This window comes from Blennius ocellaris, assembly GCF_963422515.1.
Source record: "Blennius ocellaris genome assembly, chromosome: 11".
Taxonomy (NCBI): Eukaryota; Metazoa; Chordata; class Actinopteri; order Blenniiformes; family Blenniidae; genus Blennius; species Blennius ocellaris.
Genome location: NC_137660.1, coordinates 10,986,065 through 11,005,229, shown reverse-complemented (window position 1 = coordinate 11,005,229; position 19,165 = coordinate 10,986,065). Strand labels below are relative to the sequence as shown.

The window sequence follows — 19,165 nt, the reverse complement described above, 5'->3', positions numbered from 1 at the left end:
TCTGTATGAAACCTGTTCAGTTCAACACGAGCTAAATATATTCGATGTGTATGGGGTTTTAATTACGTTTTTTGTTTATATTAAAATAAAATAAAATAAAATAAACTGAAAGATAAATACATTTAAATAAAATAAGTTATAAATAATAACATATTTTAAATAATTATCATAAAACTGGCCGGTGACGCAGGTGACGTCACGCTGGGGGCGTGGCTCGCCGGGCCGTCCACTTCCTGCTTCTCTGCTCTGGATTTGCTCGGTCAGCTGCATCAGCCTTTGATCCGAAGAAAGACACCATGTCACATCAAACGGGGATTCAAGGTAGCTGCTTCACTCTGTCTTGTCGGTGTCTCCCACCCTGTGTGTGTGTTCTCGATGCGGGGCGTATCCTCCGGGCCGGCTTTTTTTGCGCCTTGCAAAACGGGAAGCTGGCGTCAAGTGAGCTAGCCGCTCGGAGCTAGCGGTGTGCTACCGAGATGTGAGAGATCAGCCGTGTTGGAGCACTTTTAGGATCTCCGAGTGTTTCGCGAGCTTACGAGCACCAGAAACACTAATACAATCCGCCTCCCGCCCCCTCCCTGTTCCACTAAGCCTCGGCTTTTCAGTGCAAACGTTAAACCGTGTGGTTTGGGTGCTTTGGATGGAAGGGCGACGCCTTCATTAATCCAATCTGCTGGCCTGGTACCTGCCGGTGTTTCTGTAGGAACCCGTGTGAATCACTGACTTTGCCTTGTTGTAGACATGTACAGATCTCGTCTCACACGGGACACGATCGGGTGAAATCAAGTGCATATTAAGGGTGAAGACAGGCGGTGTGTTGACTTTTCCACACAGCTGTCAACGGTTTATTATATTTGAATGCAGAACCAAATGCATCGATTATTCTGATTACTGTTGCAAATGTCTGCAGGATGAATGGAATTGAATCCCAGTGCTTGACTGCACACATTGTTTTAAAAGTTTTTGTCAGGTCTGCTGTGTCTGTGTGTTTGTGTGGGTGTCCGCTTTTAAGAATCAGCTAACACAGCACTGCAGCTCTGCCTTCTTGCATAATTAATACAAAAAAAAAAAAATTTGTTTAGTGGAGCTTATGGACGAGCTTTGGCAGTGCTGTTAGGTTGGAGGAGAAAATGTGGAGTCATGCAGCTCCAAGTAATCAAGGTGACGTTGTTTCTTTGCGCTGTGTGTGTCAAAGGTGAGTCGGTGAGCGGGGCTGTACATGTGAATTTACAAGTTGATCCCGTGATTTAATCTATACAGTGAAACTTCCAGACGTTTTACTGCCAGATAAAGATCAGCAGTCTTTTTTCTTTTTTTTTGAATAGAAGCCATAATACGTGTGACAAGTCTTTGTTCATGAGTGTAGAAATAATTGACTTGTATTAAATGATCTTGTTCACTGGCTGACCCCGAGATCTACACTTCCAGTCCATGACTTTAAAGGATCTTGTCAGATGGATTATTGTTGTCAAGCATCCGGCGTGAGACTGACCTACTCTGTTTCTCCTCAGCGGGGAATGATGTGAAGGAAATCTTTGCCTCTGCCAAAACTGGAGACCAATATCGTGCCATAAAGATCGTCATTGAGGATGGTAAGAAACGTCTAGAAAGCCAGGAGTTTGTTTATAACTTCCTCTGCCAACAGAATTCCTTGAACCGTGACTTCTGCCCAAGTTATAGACGCCCGACTATCAGAATGACTAACAAACTCCACACACGGCCTAAAGTTCTTTCTTTCTTTCTTTTTTTTTTGTACACATCTGCTTTCCAGAGCAGCTGACTCTGGGCGGCACCAGGAAAGCATCAAAGAAGTGGGATCAAGAGTATGACTCTCAAGTGCTGCCTCTTCTGGACGATGACCTTCCCTGCTATATCCTGTACCGGCTGGACTCCGCCAACAACCAAGGCTACGAGTGGATCTTCCTGGTCTGGTCACCGGACCACTCCATTGTAAGAGAGGCCTGCACCGATCTTAATGAATAGTTTCACGTTTTGCATGGCATTTACCCTCCTCCGCTTTGGGTGTCAGATGGGTGGAGTTTACCACATGAAGCAGGCCAGTTCGTGTAGCCTCTCCTCATTCCCTAACAGACCTCTTGAAATCTAAATAATGATCTTGGCGTCCAAGTAACTCGACACTCGGCCTGCAGCTCTCTTTGACCTAAAACTCGCTGTCGCTGTGTGTTTAGGTGAAACGGGCCTGTGTTATTGTTCTACTCCCTCGTCCTTGCTGTTGATTGTTCTTGACTGGCATAAATCATCACTACTTGGTTTCATAGAAACTTGATGAACCACTTCATGAGTCGCGTCCCAGCAATTCATAATAGTCACGACAAATAAATAGACATATGATTGTAGCAGTGGAAAGAGGAATGTTGCAGGGAGAAGGTGACTAGTAGGATATTTTCAGCACCCAAACTAAAGGGTGCAAACTCGTATTCGCTTTCTGAACGATACAGCCAGACTCTACATTCTTGCCCTCAAACTGAAGAGGCAGGCCTCAGGTTCAGACTTGCCCACAAGTTCTAAGATTGTTTTCACAATTGGTGTGTGCACTCGCGCTGCCTCATGAACTCAGGCTGAAGAGTTGTCAGTTTGTTTTGTCCCGTCGGCTGCATTTAAAACGCTTCGCTTCAGATATTTGATGGAGAAAGTGTGTTTTGCTCTTTGGCTGTTTTTTAGGTCTGTGCATTGTTTTGTCAAAGGAACACTGCTAAAGAGGGGTCAAATGTAAATGATACATGTTCCGAAATTACTGTATTAAAGACTGTTTTACGGAAGTAATGGCTAAAAGTGTTAGATTACCACTTCCGTAGATAAAGTCCACAGTGTATCGCAAGAGATTCATATTCACTCTTCAATGATATAACGTAAAGGAGAAATCAGATTCCAGATTGATTCTGCGGCAGACTGCAATAATCCCAGTCAAATAGACATTGTCATAAGGGATTATTTCAAGATCTGAAGACGAATCTGACTTCTGGAGGATAGTGTGTATTTGGCGGGGGGGGAATGGAAATTGCTGATCCAGCCTGTATTGTATACTCAGAAATGTTTAAAGTTATTTTCACATTGATCCATGTGTGAACGTCCATCCAGCTCCCAGTCAGTAATGGGCGACGCTGACGGGCAGCCGGGCGAGCAAATATTGACGCAGATCTATTATGTTGTCAGGAGGTCATGACGAACCGTCGATAGAAACAAGGAGTGAGTCGATTGTTGAAAGTTTATCAAATAAGCCGCTGGACTGGCAAGACCCAGACAAAGAAGCTTCTGTTTTGTTTACATCGCTGTATTTCTGCCTCCGTGATGATGTCAGTATTTGGAGAAGGGTTGACTGGAATGAGCCCGTCTCTTTTGATTTCAGACATGAACAGGAAATTTATCAAATGCAGATCCACCACCAACTCTGAGGCATTAAAAAGAAATCTGGTAGACGTCTCAAAATGACTTAAATTCAATGAAAAAACTGCACGTTTACTGGGGACAAAAGCAGCTGAGGGTGCAAATCTTGCTTCCACTAAGCACCGATTTTGAATCCTGTTTATTCACTCTGCATTGCATTAAGTGATCAACATCAACTACTCGCGCCTCTGTTTTTGTGGGTGTAACGATTTGGTAACATCTTGTCACTTGCCTAGAATTTTTGCTCAGTACTACATGTTTTGCTTTTAAATTGTCGATGAAGATTCTACATATCTGACGCTGTATGTCAGGCTTTTAGAATTTGTAGGACCGAGTTTCAACAGATTTAAGGATTGCATGGAATACCTTCAGTATGTATTGTCATAAATATGTATCACCATAATGGATACACAAACAGCCACGTTTTCTCTGCAGCTATTGTACAGATCCTCGTTTCCTTTCCTTAAAAATGTTTCGGTTGACGTCAATAATCATGAAAACCTTCCTCCTGTTTTTTTAACAGGTGCGATACAAAATGCTATACGCTGCCACCAGAGCAACACTGAAGAAAGAGTTTGGCGGCGGGCACATCAAGGACGAGCTCTTCGCCAACACTAAGGTCGGTCACGTTACAACACTTGACATGAAGTGAGACTCGCATCTATGCAGATGAGCTATACCTATCAAGCTATTTTTAGATTCCTACTGTATTGGTGTGACACGTGCAGTCGCCATTTCCCCAACTGTGTGCGCGGTGTGACTTTGTGCCGTCGTCTCGTCTGCAGGACGAACTGAGCCTCAGTGGCTACAGGAAGTATCTGACCTCGCAGGCGGCTCCGCTGCCTCTCACCGCTGCAGAGGAGGAACTGAGGCAGATCAAACTCAATGAGGTAAACACAGAGATGACCTGTTTGGATTTCAGGTTGTGTTGTGATGTGAGATCATCTCAGAGCAGCCCACATGTGCTTTATCTGATAGACTATCATAGTAGCGCATTTAAAGCATAAAAGCAGTAAAAAGCACAATTCTACTTTTAATTCACAATGTCTGGCAAGTTCAGTTTAAAAAAAAATATATATAGTCGACAAATGTAACTGCTTTGTAGTGATAGAAGTTAATGGTTTTGGCCTCTACTGATATAATTTGAAAACTTAAGTTACTCAATCAATAACAGGCATCCTTATGAACCCCATATTTTTGTGGTTCCACCCAGGGGAGGCCCGTCCCACCCTCTGTAAACCACCACTCTAATGTACTAGAGCTTTATTAATACTTCACAGGAAACGCTTCAGTCGCTCAAAACACCCTTTTGTGTGTGCGTGCCTGCGCGTGTGTGGGAATTTATCTCACAGCAGTCTTTTAGTGTAAATTGTGCTTCATATAGGATGAGATCACAAAGTTTAGGGCTGTTTAGATGTAGAACAGAGTCACTTCCTGTTTCTGTCAGATGTACATTGCGTTTCCGTGGCCACACCCCTTTCAAATTATAGTTGCATTTTGACACGTTTTCATCAGGAAGGGCTGTTGTATACCTTTCTGTATAGCAACGTATTATGCATGCACTACAGTGTAAACGCACCTTTTTTTTCTTTTAAACGAATTAGATTGTTGTCACATGAAATGTTGTCGCGTAAACGGGGGAGCCTCAATGAAGGCCAGTGATGGAGCGTTCCACAACAAGCACAAGGTCGGCAGCAGTGCAAGCGTGCATATGCTTGGCTGGCGGTGTCGACACAGCGTAGAGGTGCTGATGCATTAGGACAGCAGGATGTTGGCAGAGGTGAAAGTATCGGGGCTTGCACAGCTCGCACCCATGGCGCCATAAAAAGGAAGTTTTTGCACGCAGTCCTGAACCTCAGGTTTTAACAAAGTGCCTTCAAGAACAGCTCCTCCTCGTGGTTTCTCAGGTTTTTCGCGGTGAGATCGACGCGCAAAATCTGAGCGCTCAGTAGATCTGGTTATGTGTTGGGGATTTTGCCTGAGCCGCATCAGTGTGCTCGCGGTGGAATAGTGTAACGTGAGATCCGCTGCATGCTGCTGCAGTGTTTATGCTGCTGATGCAGAGCTCGAGGGCTTCACCCAGCAGAAAAGTCAATATTCAAGTGTTGCGCTTTAGTCTTTAGGGATTATCACTCTAAATTAATCCAAACTCTTTTTTTTTTTTTTTAATTCTTGATGCACATTTTCCGATTGCTCCTCTGCCTGGCTGGCTGCGTAAACAAGAACTGTCTTCACCACCATATAAGGAAGTGCTCCGAGTTTGTGCAGTGCAATTAAAGGCAGCACGGCAATTGGAAAGTGAGTTGCGACACTCGTCCCGCCTGACCAGCTGGTGAGGGAAGATAATATACTATTAATCTATATCACCCTGGTGAAAGGGGGGGGGGGGAGAAAAAAGAGGCTTTGAAATATCTATCGCTGTCATGCCTTGGAGACTGCCTGCCTTTTTACGAAGCAGATGGATAAAAAAGAGCCGCAATCCTTTTTGGTATGCGAGGTAGCCGCATCAGAGGCTCAATCATGTTTGCACGGCATTTCATTTTGTGGGAACAGGCGTCTAAAAATAGATGCAATCCATCAGTGTAATCCGTGCAGCGTTTCCAGTTTTTCTGCGCGAATTGGCGGCGCTGCCTTGTCACTTCCGATACGGGCACCTCGTCTGTAACCATCACGCGCCGCCGCCAAAGCCGTTTGTCGCACTTGTGAGCTCCTTCTATCACGTTTTGATGGCGATCCTACGGCAGAGGCCCTCAATTAATCCACCCGCCCCAGAGGGACAAAATCAGACCGGCGTGCCAAACCAAGGGCCGGACCTTTTTGCCCGAGAGTTGTTCCACAAAATACCAAGATTTGATATGTAAAATTCCAGTTGTCGGAGCTCTAGCGTCTCCTGTTTTTGTGCGTTTGGTGGTTTCAGGTGCAGACGGACATCAGCGTGGACACCAAGCAGCAGACTCTGGCCGGAGTGGCGTTCCCTCTGCACGGCGAGGCCGTCGCAGCGCTCGAACGCTTCAGGGACAAGAGAATCAACTACGTACAGCTGGTGAGTTCTTTAGAGGAAAACCTGTTGGTGCGAAGGTGAGGCTTTGGGAGGTCGATACACGGAATGCGCTCTTTTTTTTCCCCTTGTTTTGCTCAGGAGCCGTTTCCAAATTAACACAATGAGTCATTTTTGCCCCAAAAGCCTTTGTGTCTGCTCTTCTCATTGAAATTCAAACGGTTCATGTCACAAGATCAGATCTGTCCAAAGTACAAAGGAATAATTGTGGCCGTTTGGCCTTTGTCTCTTTGTTTGGTCATCTCAAAGCTTTACAAAGAAGACGAAAAAATGTTTGCGCTCACGAGCTTGGAAAACGCATCGGCAACTTTTCAGTCAACGAGTCCCTCAAAGGAGAAAAAGATGGTTCATTTCTGCTTCTGAGGACTTTCCGTGTTCTTTGTTGACAGGAAGTAGATGCCCAACAGGAAATCATCCGGTTGTGCAACACTGAGCCAACAGACTTGAAGGATCTGCCATCGAGGATCCCGAAAGATTCTGCACGTTACCACTTCTTCCTCTACAAACATTCCCATGAGGGCGACTACTTAGAGTCTACAGGTGAGTTCACCTTATTCCCATTCTACTTTTTTTTTAATATATCTATATTTGTACACTGCTCTCAATGATTCTTTGTGTTTGCAGTCTTCATTTATTCCATGCCCGGGTACAAGTGTAGCATTCGGGAGAGGATGCTGTATTCCAGCTGCAAAAACCCCCTGGTGGACATGGTGGAAAACAAACTCCAGATCGAGATTGAAAAAAAGGTCAGAAATCTTGAAAATGTCATTTTAAAGCAGCTCTTTGTGCCAGTGTGTGTTTGTCTGGCTGGGTTCTTACCGCTTCTTTGAAAGGCTCAACGCACCACCTCATGTGGAAATGTAGTTTTCATGTATGGCCATGAGTTGGCGCCAGTTGGTTACTTTTGTACTGAAACCACACACGCATGCCTGCAGACATCAATATGCTGTAAACATTGACCATGGCGAGGACTTTCGTATGGATTTTTTTAATAATCAGATTTGTTGTTTTAGATTAGTACATCACCATTTATATGGCACTCGTGTGTTTTCTTAACTCTGAGTTTCAAACCTTTACCTCCTTTTTTTTGCTAAACCTCGTGAAAAGCGTAGAATGAAAAAAAATTATCCACATATTTCAGTGTTTCAAGCAGTAGGAGACGTTGCTCAGTAGATTGACTGAAAGACTATTTATACTCTGTAAATCACCAGTCAGTTGTAGCAAAAAGAGCCATAATTACACTCTGTGGGTTTCAATTATGGGGAGTACAAAGTAGAATTTTTACAATCTCCAGAAATCCTGCTGAAGCCAAGGTCTTCGGCTCAACTGTGTAATCAAGTTCTCTACGAAGAACGAGGAAGTCCCCAAACACGATCAGATAAAGGGTTAAGAGATCAAATTTGAGGTTTCTACACAATTTTCTTTGACTTTGTATGGTAATTTGAACGTTAACGGGTTATATTTCTGTTTCCTGGGTATATACAGTTTCTAGTGTCACCAGGATTGTCTTCATCTGTAGTTTTGCATCGTTTTCGATGCCTTTGAGATGCGGTATTTTAAAACTACTGTTGCGAGCTTGACATCCATTCTGCTCCCATCAAGTTTGAACTGAATATCAGACCCTGAAAATAAGACGAGTTCACTTTTTCAGACTGACTTCCTGGAGGGGAAAAATTTTAATAAAATAAAGCCTCACGTTTGTTTGTCTATTTTAAATGTCTGCTAGTTGGAAATCGACAACGGGGACGAGCTGACGGGCGACTACTTGTACGACGAGGTGCATCCCAAACAGCATGCACACAAGCAGGCCTTCGCCAAGCCCAAAGGCCCCGCGGGGAAGAGGGGCGGCCGTCGCATCACCCGACCGCCTGCGGAGGGAGAGGAGGAAGACTAGCCCGACCTCGGCAGTGAGCCTTCAACTCCACCCCGAGCACGTTCCACACTGGAACATTCCTGCAATGGGGGAGGGGAGGGGAGGGGAGGGGAGGGGAGGGGAGGGAGGGGAATCATATTTGACACGCTTGTTTAAAAGAACAAGACCTCAAATTCCCACCGAGTTCATCCAGAGACCCAACTATGCACGCCAAGGACAACTGAGCAATGACACACTTCAGAATTTCCATTTGTAGCTTGCCAAATGGAAACGCATTCATGTGTTAATACAGTCACTCCTCATACCGAATTCACAGAATCCCTAAGTCACAATTGAGGTTGGGCTTTATTTTAAATTATGTTGCCAGCTTTACAACTTTAGAAACATTACTGCAACTGATGTGAACTTGCGCCAATATGATAAAACTCCCCCTCTTTTGAGTTCACGTGCTCAAATTCCCAACTCTCATTCCTAAAGTCCGTGTCAATTAATGTTTTCTGTGTCTAACGTGTTGATTATTTGTCTCCTGTTTGCACAATGAGGTGCTCCAAAGCAGAAACGACGATAACGATCCCACTTCGTGTCCCATCGGTTTGTTTTAACAGTGCATTTTATATTGGAAAATTGACTTCTTTTTTGATATAACTGTGGTTTACATATAAAAGATATAAAAAAAAAAAAATCATCTGCTGAGAAACTTATTTTTCTATGCAAGTGCTGTAAATGTACATATTGTAGCTGTGTGATGATCTACGATTAAGAAACAAGTCTGGTCTGTGCTGGTGATTGTCGGTGTCAGTCAGGATCACAGTGAATCGAACTGGGGCTTCCAAAAAAAAAAAAAAAGTTCCATCAGTAGAACTCGGGAGGGAGAGGAAGCTACTCACACTTTGCTGCTTTCCAAATAAGAGGGAATGCCAAGCGGCCGCATCGGGAAGGAAATAACTTGATTAAATGTTGCCACATTCACTGGTCTACTGATTCATATTATTAGGCAAACTACTAAACTCACCTCAAGTTTGAAGGGAGATTCATTTTCTTCACATATGGTGTCATAATAAAAAAAAAAAGACAACCTTTTTTTTTGGTCTTATGTTTTCTTACAAATCTTTAAAAGAAGAAAAATAAAATATTTAAATCACATTGTTGCTTATTTTATTTATGGTAATTACATTGATTGTACATGTAGAAACACTACAATCTGCTGTTTGACATATGTGACTGGGGTTTTTGGAACAGATGCAGAAAATCTACACTTATCATATAATGATAAAATGATTTCAGGAAGATTTTTGAAAGCACACCTGATTAAAAAAAAGAAGAAGAAAAGTCAGTCACAGTGTAACATTCATTTATAAAACCCAGGCTGAGGAAAAAATACGGGTCTGTCTGCTCTTCTGAGGCGACGCTTCACTCCAGTGAAATGTTTTTGACAACTCCATGAATCTCTGACACCACCTGTTAAGAAGATCACAGTCATTTAAAAACAAAAACAGCCTAAACTCAAATCTACAGCAAAACATTGAAATCTGTTTCATGACTTCAGTTTTGTGCTTCGTCCAACTTCCTGGCCGACCAAACGAAGGTCAACCCTGGTAGTGAAACGTGTCCAGTCCCATTGATCAGCGGTTGATGCAGAACGTGCAGCAGGAGCCTCACTTCATCGGGAAGTGAGAAAATGATACCTGCCGACGTCGTGCACGAGCAAAGAAAATGCCATAAAAGTCCTTCTAATATGGATTTCCAGAGTGCGGGAGGATGACCTCAGCATCTTCAACTCTCACACCAACAAACGCTTTTTCTTCACAGCAGGTCTTCAATTTTGGTATGAAATTAAAGCTTTAGATATTTAGATGCAGCCTTTCTAACTTAAATTCATGGTTTTGCATTGAAGCTCATTGCACACATCCATCTGCTTTATCCGGTGTCCAAACAACAATTTAGCAAAGGCACAGAAAAAAACGATCGCTCTCACACGTCAGAGCCACTGAGAGGCACCAAGATGCTTGTTGGCTTGGGGAGAAAAGGGAGTAGCATAGGGATAACATGCAAACTCCACACAAAAATCTTGGTTGGCACTTTAAAAAAAAAAAAAAACCATTTCTAAAGCTATTCAATGATTGATGATTGAGCCACACTATTACACTGACCCATCATTACACTGTCCATCTGAGGTCGATGTCCTACTTTGTAAACGCTCACTGGCAGACGAAATCAATTCACCCCCTCCAGCTGACATTAAAGGAGAAAGTACGTCTAATTTAAAGTCCTAAAATCAACTGACGTATAGATCTTTGGATTGCGGGAACCACATTCAGGTTATTTCGCCTGAAGGCAACGTCACGACACCACTGAGCTGCACCACATTGAGCTGCAAGGCTCGGGAATGAGGACTCAAAACACACTAATACAGACTAAAGCAGAACATCCTCCAGAATCACTCTTACCTGTTTGATTGTCGGCCGTCTGTTCTTCCTATCGTGGAGGCAGTTGGAGGCCAAGCAGTAGATGCACTCCACCTGGCTCATCTCCCAGTCCCTCATCTTTTTATCCACAAAGTCCTCCAGGGTCAACTTCTCATCCTCGTCGTCTATGTCGTACCTCATGTCCATCTGAGAGGGGCGGAGAGAGAGAGAGAGAGAAAAAATACAAATGCTGCAGGTGCCTTCAGGCTTCGACACACCTCAAAAACTCCATTGTTTTCCTATTTGAACAGAAACTCCAGAGATTAAACTGGGATTAAAGCCTTTTACAAATTATTCCACTAACTGATAATGTTCCCATTCTTATCAAACTCAAAAGTATTTAATAAGCTGTAATCACAAAGGTAGGGCTCGGCGGGTACACGGCACAAAAGCCTCTTTTGTGCGGCTTACCAAGAACTGCGGCTCGCGGTTTTCATCAGCTGGCGCCTGTCCAGACAATATTTCCAACAACACCTGCGGATGGCGGGGAGGGGGAAGACGGAGGTTAATCACATTTCCCCAGCTGGGTGGAAACTTTATCACCCCAGCAAAGAGCCAGGCAGAAAAACCTGGCACTTTAAAGTTTGGTCAGATGCCTGAAAAGATCCCAGATCTGCAGAAAACCCTTCATGGAGGGAATCAAACAATGAATGAATGAATTTGTCATTTGTGGTTGACGAGGCGCCACAGCTGTAGAGCATGGAACACGACAAAGCTCTTGTTGCATAAATGGGATGAAATGAAAACTGTAATGTTTGTGTCCTGCACTGATGTGTGGATCAGTGCCAGGGAGGAACTTTGCCGAGTCCTGACTTTTGATTTTACATTGCAGCGGCGGTTCCTTGTGTGTGTGTGTGTGTGTGTGCTGAAAGCCCACCACTCCAAAACTGTAGACGTCGGATTTCGGCGTGATCTCCCCTCTCAGAGCCTCGGGCGCCATGTAGGCGCGGGTACCCACAATCCTCTCCGTCATCATGGTTGTTGACGTCCGCTTGGCCGACGCCCTCGTTAAGCCGAAGTCGGAGATTTTTGCCACAAAGTTGTCATCCAACAGGATGTTTGCACTGGACAGTGGACGAAACCAAGAGTCCTTTATGGGAAATGACCCCCTTTTTAAAAGGTGAAATAAAACTTTTTTATTTAAAAACACTTTGAAAACCTTTTAACGTCTCTGTGAATGTGATGGTTCAGGTGCAGATACTCCAAACCTTGAGCCGACCCTTCAGCTATCGAGCATCTCCGTCTCCAGGACAGCGGAGGACTTCCATCCTGAATGCAGAAACAACATTTTTTTTTTTTTTTTTTTTTTTAAAGTCCTGAAAGGGAGCAGGAAGCAGGATCTGTGACTGCTGCTCACCGAACAGGCCAGCCGGTCCAGCAGCGAGCCGTTGGCCATGAAGGCGTACACTAAACACAGGTGCTGCTCGTCGTAGGAAAATCCAACCATGTTCACCAAATTCTCATGTTTCAGCCTGCGGAGCAAAAGACGCCATCAAATCAGGCCTAAATCTGATTTTCACAAACACATTATTAAATGAACTGTCTTTTCCTCTGAAACTTACACTTGAAGAGTCTGAATCTCTTGATTGAACTGATCTTGCAGCGTGTCCATCGGCATGTCCTCCACCTGAATGACGTGACGTTTTTGTTTGTGTCGACATCCACACGCGCTCGCAGTATTTATTTATTTATTTATTTTTATCTCACCGGATTGAGTTTTTTCACTGCCACGAGTTTGTTGTTGAGCAGACCTCTGTAGACGGTCCCGAAGCCACCCTCGCCGAGCCGGCTGCCGCCGCTGGATGCGGGGCGGTCGTCGAAGTTGCGGGTGATCTTCATCAGCTCGCTGTACAAGAACGTGGAGAAACCTGAGGCAGAAAAACACACATGCAGGCACTCAGGACCACAGATCTGCCTCCTACTGGTCAAATGATTACAGTTTGAGTTCCATCACACAACTGAAACTGTTATTTGTATGTTTGATGTTGAAATTTTTCACTGACTTTTAAGTATGATGCATTTCAATTAAATATATCCATTCATTACAAAATATACAACAACAATTAAGTAACATTACAATCAAAATACCAAGTTGATTCAGCTAAAGGGCGGCAGCAACAATCAATAATGCAACAATAATAATGCCAAATAACAAAATACCTTCCCTTGATCTAATAGGATGTTTGAGACATTACTGTGAGAATATTTTGCCTGTAATGTAATAACTTATCAAATGTCTGAAGTCGCGTTCAAAAAACTATCTCAAATGTAATAATTTCAGCCAACAATGTAATAATACATTAGAAAAAACATTGTAATGTAATGTAGCTAATGGAACTAGGTTTTCTGCAGTTTGCTTATCTAGAATAGGTATAATGTTTGGAATAATTGTCATATTCATTCATTGAGGATTTATACCCTGCAACACACACTGTGGGTGTAAAAATATATTTTACAACTATCATTTTATTTATTTCTTTTAGTTATTATACTTAAAGGCTCAAAATTATTATATTATTACTCGAAACAATAATGTAAAGCAGAGATGGCCACGCCCACGTGACGCCTGATCTCAGTACTGTGTGGGCTGCATTCCATTTTTAAAAATGTTATTAATTATTGATTTCACAGGTGGAATGGTCGTCATTTTGACTTCATTAATACAACTAATACATTGCAATTACTCCTAGTATAAAGTTTGTTTGTTTGTAAATAAATTAAGAACATGGAGTTAGTCATTGTCATTTAAATTAGCTGCCATTAAATTTCAAAATATGTGAATTTCTCGAAAGTGGATTTTCCCCACTTTCGCTCTTTGGATGGTATTTTCATTAATATAATTTGGGACTGTGCCAGTGTTTGCGTCGATGCACACATTAGTGACATTTAAAGAAGGATTACTTGGAGGAAAGTTCATCCACCTGGTTCAGTATCTTCCACCGGCTCCTGTGGCTGCAGGGGGCAGGTGACCGGAGGCGGCTGTGTGTCTCGTTCCTCCAGCAGCCTGGTGCAGAGAGCGCTGGCTGGCTGTACCACGGAGACCTGCCGGGTCTCTAATGAGGGGACATCTTCTACTGGAGACACACACAAACAAAAAAAGGTACGTAAATGCGTCTTTCAACATGCTGACTGTGCATTTCCTTTCTCATAGGATTACACACCACCTTTACTGGACTTCTCAAACTGGATTTTAAATCTCAGCAGATTTCTTGAATACTAATAATCATGTTTTTTTCAAAGTGCATGGAGAGGAAAAGTCTTTTGGGACATTTGACTGTATTTGGAATCATTGCCAAAAAAAAGCAAACAAACAAAAAAAACCCTGCTTAAATATGTCTTTAAAATGTCAACTTACTTTTGTTAGCTTCTGTAAAAGACATTTAATTAAATGTGAATTGTTTCTTTCATAATGTATGGTATTCAAACAAAGGAGTTGTCACTACTCAATTGACAACTTAAGTTTAAAAACACAAAAAACCTGAAAGTAATATAGAATATTTGATAATCCGAAATTAAATCGTCATGCAGGTAAAACAAACATATTAGTTCACAACCTGCACAATTTCATCTTGAGTCGTCCGGACAGGTAAAATAGTGACATAATAACCTGTAAGTTTAAACTTTTTCATTTTTGTAGCGCAGGGCATCGCTTGATGAAAATGTCTGTATTGACTGACAGTTAGAACAGAACTGAAACCGTTTATTAATCCCAGAGGGGAAGTAGCATAGCTCCACACTTAAAGCAAAGCAGTTAATTATACTCTTTGGAAATCTGTTTTCATTGATATTTTCACAACTCGCTGAGTGCTGTGGCGGGGCGGATTGCAGCTTTTTCCTGGACTGGATTTGACCCACGGGCCTCATGTTTGACACCCCAGATCTAGAGCCAATATCACCTGAGAACAAGAGTTCATGCAACCCATAAAAGACAAATACAGTGCATTCATAACTACTCCCAATTCACAGTCACGATTAAACCTAAACTATGTTTTTAGTTTATTCGAGGAAGTAAGTCAACATGAGGAAACCTCACTTGGGTTCTGAGAGAACATGCAAACTCCTTCACTGATGAGTTCCAGTTAAACACTGATGACTTGCGTCTCAGGGCAGCAAGGTTGGATGTGAAGCATTCGAAAAACCTCCCACCTGGTAGTAGGACACTGGCGGCTGCCAGTAACTGGTGACTCTTTAAAATGTCCACAAGTTCCCCCACTGTGCTGTTGGTGGTCCCCCAGTCATCCAGCAGCTCCTGGGTGGGACTCCTTCCCTGCGCAACGAGGCCCTCGAACCTCCTGGAGGCGGATGGATGGATGGATGGATGACAGATTAGGAGATTTAGGAGACCTTCTGCACGAATAACAAACACACACGGCCTTACTTTGCATGGAGCCGGCTGTACATGTACTCCCCACTCGGCCTCCGTATGGATCCCAGCACGTCCCTCCACCTGTCGCTCGGGTCCAGAAAGTCGGACAGTTTGCGGCGCGCACCGAACCCGAGGTGACGGATGTAAGTCGCGGAAGTTACGGAATTATTCATTCTTTTCAGCGAGGGGGGAAAAAAAAAAAACGTTTTTCATTCATCTGACAGTCATGTTCTCATGATGCGTAACTTATATAAAAGCGCCACGCGGGAGAAACTGTTACTGTGTCAATAAGAAGCAACAGAAAGCGGATATTTTGTTCACAGTCCGGAGAGTTGTGCGTTTCCCAAATTGCGCAACTTCCCCAAACGTAAGAGCCGCAGAAAAGTCTCCTCCTCCTACTGAGCGGAAATACACACACAGATGATGAACAGCAGTCGGAGCTGCAGGCAGCTCTGTGTGCGCGTGCTGCTCAGGTTTGGATTCAAAGCGCAAGTGTGAATAATAAGACGCACCTCATGCGCACAGCTGCTGCTCCTCTGCACAAATCCACTCAAAATATACACACATTGCATCTTATTTGCATTGCATCATTGTAAATTCAATCAAATGAAATTAATTCATTTAAATAATTGATTTGAAATTACACTAATATTATTGGCGAGTTTAATTTAGGCGATTTGCATCAGTTCAGTTGTTAGTTTTGAGAGAACGTAAATAAAAGAGGTCTAACTTGATGTCAAACTTGATGGGACGCTGACAACCAGCATGTTTTGTCCTCCAGCAGCCCCATGTGGTGAACACAGAGAACACCTCACACAGCTCAGGGGTCACAGACTGGTGGTCAAGGTTCAATTCAAAGCTGGGTCATCATCTCAAGCTGTTTTTCTTTGCACAAAAATAATATAATACAGAATTTCAAGAAAGTTTGCACCTCGACATCCGCTGACCTCCCTCTGTGATTTCTCCTGGCTGATTTGCTTTTGTTCCCAATCGCTTCCACTTTGTTATAGTTGTACTAACAACAGTTGATTGTGAGGACATTTCAAGACTGTATTGCACAGGTGGCATCCTGCCTCTGTACCATGCTAGAATTCACTGAGAGCTAACCATTCTTTCATAATTCCCGTAGAAATATTCTTCATGCCTACTGCCTGACTTTATACACCCGTGGCCATGGAAGTGATTGGAACACATAAATTCAATGATTTGGTGAGCTGAGCCAAAACTTTTGGCAAAACAGTGAAGGCCAACGTGATCTCAATGCAGCCACTTGATGGCGACCGGCATCAAGAGAAAAGCCATGAAGATTCACCAGCGTCCCACTTATGGATTGACGTATGGTCAGACAGTCACTGCGACAGAGAGATAGAAACATTATCACCTTTAACATTTGTATTTCATACACAGGAAGGAAAAGAAGTTTGCTGGCAAAAAAAACAACAACTTGGAAATGTAACTTAAATAAACCCAGTCTACCAACTGAGCCTCAGCTAAACTATTTAAAGTGAAAACTGTGATTTGTGGTCATTTTGATGCTGTTGAACAGACTTTTTAATAAATTAGAAATGAAAATGGTGAATAAATGTCATATTGATCTACAGTAATGCTAATGTCCTCAAATATTCTTTGATCACACTATGGGCTTGAAATTCCTGTGACATGAAAAAGGATTAAATACTATTAATCCATATTTTAATTTAGTTTTTGTAGATGGACTGTGAAACATACAACCACACACCTGTAATATCTCACTGCAACACATTTGTACTGTAGTTTTACTTAAACATGGAAATGGTGTTGGTTGGTTTCTAGTATAGATAAGATAAGATAAGATAAGATAAGATAAGATCGCCTTTATTAATCTCACAGTGGAGAAATTTACTTGTTGCATACAGCTCTTGAGGACACATGAGGAAAGGAGAGGAATGTGCAAACTGTTAGTAGAATAGGCAAGGAAAGTGCACACAGTTAGTAGAATAGAGGTATCTTATATACAATTTTACAAATTAAGTGACTTAGATACTTTTCACTAAAAATGTTTAAATTAGACGAACTTATAAGTAAAGGTGTTGCTGTTCAAAATACTCAAATCGAAAGTACAAATCAAATAAAACTACTCATTAATTAAATAGTTTTTTGAGTCCACTCTGTGAATTGTCAATAGCAATCATTTAATCCCATTTGAATCGATTTATTTCAAATTTGAATTGAATACACATTCCTTGGTTAAAATATGTGAAAATCACACAACAAAGGAAATTATAGCACAGGTTTTCTTCTCTCTTAAAGGTTCATTAACTAATTGATGGCCACTGTTGTGTTAGTTAAACCTCCTGCTGCTTCTTTAGTGACTCAACTCAACTTTAGTCCTTTTTTGTGGTGCAAACCGGTATTGCAGGATTAAACATGGAAGTTCGACATCTTGCTGATTTTGGTAGAATTTCCTGCAGCAACATCCCAGAATGATTTTGAGGAAATAACAGCTGTTGTTTTGTCTCATTGGTTCGCCTCACAGCGAGAAGGTTGCGAGTTCAAATACCCACTGGGGCCTTTTCTGTGAGACGTTTGCATGTTCTCCAGGTGTGTGCATGAGTTTCCTCCAGCGGATAATAATTCTCATGCATTTTGGGTTAGAATTTGGAAAGAAGCAGGAAGAAATGTGGAAGTTAAATATAGTATTTTACATGAGACAGAGAAAATGTCTCACAAACCTTGTCCAGGGAAATGTTTTTGCTTTTGTGTGATTAAAAGGTTTCCTTGCTGCAACTCATCTAATTTGAATGAATCAATTTTAATTTGAATCCGGTGTGTTTATAGATTGAAAGCGAGTACGGCAGAAAGCCTCTTCAGATCAGAACTGGGAAACATTGAGACAAACATCTATCCTTGCAAACTGAATAAATAAATCCATGCTCCACTGCATATTTATGAAAGGGAATTTGTTTGCCAGTGACATCAACTAGAAATCCCCTCTTAGCCTCAGAGGCCCAATAGGACAAATTTTTGAATCTTCACCGCTGCACGAAACAAAAACAGCCTCATCAAATCTAACTTGTGTCAAACACCACTGGCAACTTGGCACAGAGTGGCATCTGGTCTGAAGTGCCCCAGAGCACCATTGTTTTGTGGTTTATTTTTTTTTCTCTGTGTCCGAGTCGGCCTTGATCTGTTTATGGTGTGTTAGTTGTTATTTACAAAGTGTTTGTTGAGCTGTGATCAGTTCCATGTGGCCTGGAGAGGCCTTCGCTGTCTCTCAGGGTCAGTGGCGTGATGAGCTGTGAGGTGCGTCTTAAAAAACACATCTTCAAAGTAGAAACACAGAATTTCAGATTAAATTAAAAAGGGATAGGAATGCTGGATGATATTTGTATGTGAGATTATTACTTGGAAAGAAACATTGAGACAAAGCAGGTCAGCCACAGTACAGAATGTTTTTATTTCATTTTGATGAATTTCAATGAAGATAAATGACACAGTCTCACAGCTGCTCATCATTTGAACCAATCATCAAGCAAATAATGTTCCACGAGAAGCTCTGAGAGGACGGAGGCGGCTGTACACGCAAATGTTTTCACAATGGTTTTGGTTCAGGTTGATGACACAAGATATGATACTCCTTTTAATTGAAGCTTGTCCGTGAGTCATAAAGCAAAAGTCCTTCGTTAATGGATTTTTTCCCCCCCTCTTAATATCTACCGACATTGCACGCACATGTTCGGAATTACATGAAAAGCAGACTTCACCACATGTGTAAGTAAACTACAATTAAGTTTTTTTTTTTTTATGGCGAGGCACAATGGGAGCCATTAACTACAATTGTGGTAGCCAAGAGTATGTATTCCCTTTATTCCTGATGTTTGACGGCGGCGTTCACAAACACATAACTCTAATTTTATGGTTTCAGCGGTGAACCTGTCTGAGGTTGTTTGTCATGAAACATGTCTTCAGCTCATGTCTGCGCATTTGTGGGTTCATCATTTGAGTCGTTGTGTACACAG

The 19,165-nt window shown here is 42.4% G+C and overlaps 2 protein-coding genes across 3 annotated transcripts; one reads left to right on the top strand and one right to left on the bottom strand.

Annotated features, from left to right (window-relative positions):
• Positions 1–247: 247 nt before the first annotated feature.
• On the top strand, positions 248–9,477 carry twf1a (twinfilin actin-binding protein 1a). 2 transcript variants are annotated; one of them, XM_080504175.1, is made up of 9 exons: positions 248–321; positions 1,512–1,592; positions 1,772–1,950; positions 3,929–4,024; positions 4,191–4,295; positions 6,323–6,448; positions 6,853–7,003; positions 7,088–7,209; positions 8,190–9,477. In XM_080504175.1, the coding sequence occupies exons 1-9, from the start codon at positions 297–299 to the stop codon at positions 8,355–8,357; spliced, it is 1,053 nt and encodes a 350-aa protein (XP_080360301.1). In that variant the 5' UTR covers positions 248–296; the 3' UTR covers positions 8,358–9,477. The 2 variants fall into 2 exon arrangements, with proteins under 2 accessions (XP_080360301.1, XP_080360302.1); XM_080504176.1 differs by having other exon boundaries at positions 288–321; positions 1,777–1,950.
• A 63-nt stretch (positions 9,478–9,540) lies between these two features.
• On the bottom strand, positions 9,541–15,372 carry irak4 (interleukin-1 receptor-associated kinase 4). The gene is made up of 11 exons (XM_080504174.1): positions 15,180–15,372; positions 14,948–15,093; positions 13,723–13,875; positions 12,509–12,669; positions 12,364–12,428; positions 12,159–12,273; positions 11,961–12,070; positions 11,679–11,865; positions 11,213–11,275; positions 10,784–10,948; positions 9,541–9,794 (listed from the first exon to the last, which is right to left on the bottom strand). The coding sequence occupies exons 1-11, from the start codon at positions 15,338–15,340 to the stop codon at positions 9,747–9,749; spliced, it is 1,374 nt and encodes a 457-aa protein (XP_080360300.1). The 5' UTR covers positions 15,341–15,372; the 3' UTR covers positions 9,541–9,746.
• Positions 15,373–19,165: the final 3,793 nt, after the last annotated feature.

What these genes read in the sequence shown, in the direction of transcription:
- twf1a (XM_080504175.1), top strand. Translation starts at nt 297, where the DNA reads ATGTCACATCAAACGGGGATTCAAG. An exon ending in AGCTCTTCGCCAACACTAAG is followed by an intron (nt 4,025 to 4,190) that starts GTCGGTCACGTT and finishes TCTCGTCTGCAG; the next exon opens with GACGAACTGAGCCTCAGTGG. An exon ending in GGCAGATCAAACTCAATGAG is followed by an intron (nt 4,296 to 6,322) that starts GTAAACACAGAG and finishes TGGTGGTTTCAG; the next exon opens with GTGCAGACGGACATCAGCGT.
- irak4 (XM_080504174.1), bottom strand. Translation starts at nt 15,340, where the DNA reads ATGAATAATTCCGTAACTTCCGCGACTTACATCCGTCACCTCGGGTTC. An exon ending in CAGTGAAAAAACTCAATCCG is followed by an intron (nt 12,429 to 12,508) that starts GTGAGATAAAAA and finishes CACGTCATTCAG; the next exon opens with GTGGAGGACATGCCGATGGA. An exon ending in ACCGCGAGCCGCAGTTCTTG is followed by an intron (nt 10,949 to 11,212) that starts GTAAGCCGCACA and finishes CGCCCCTCTCAG; the next exon opens with ATGGACATGAGGTACGACAT.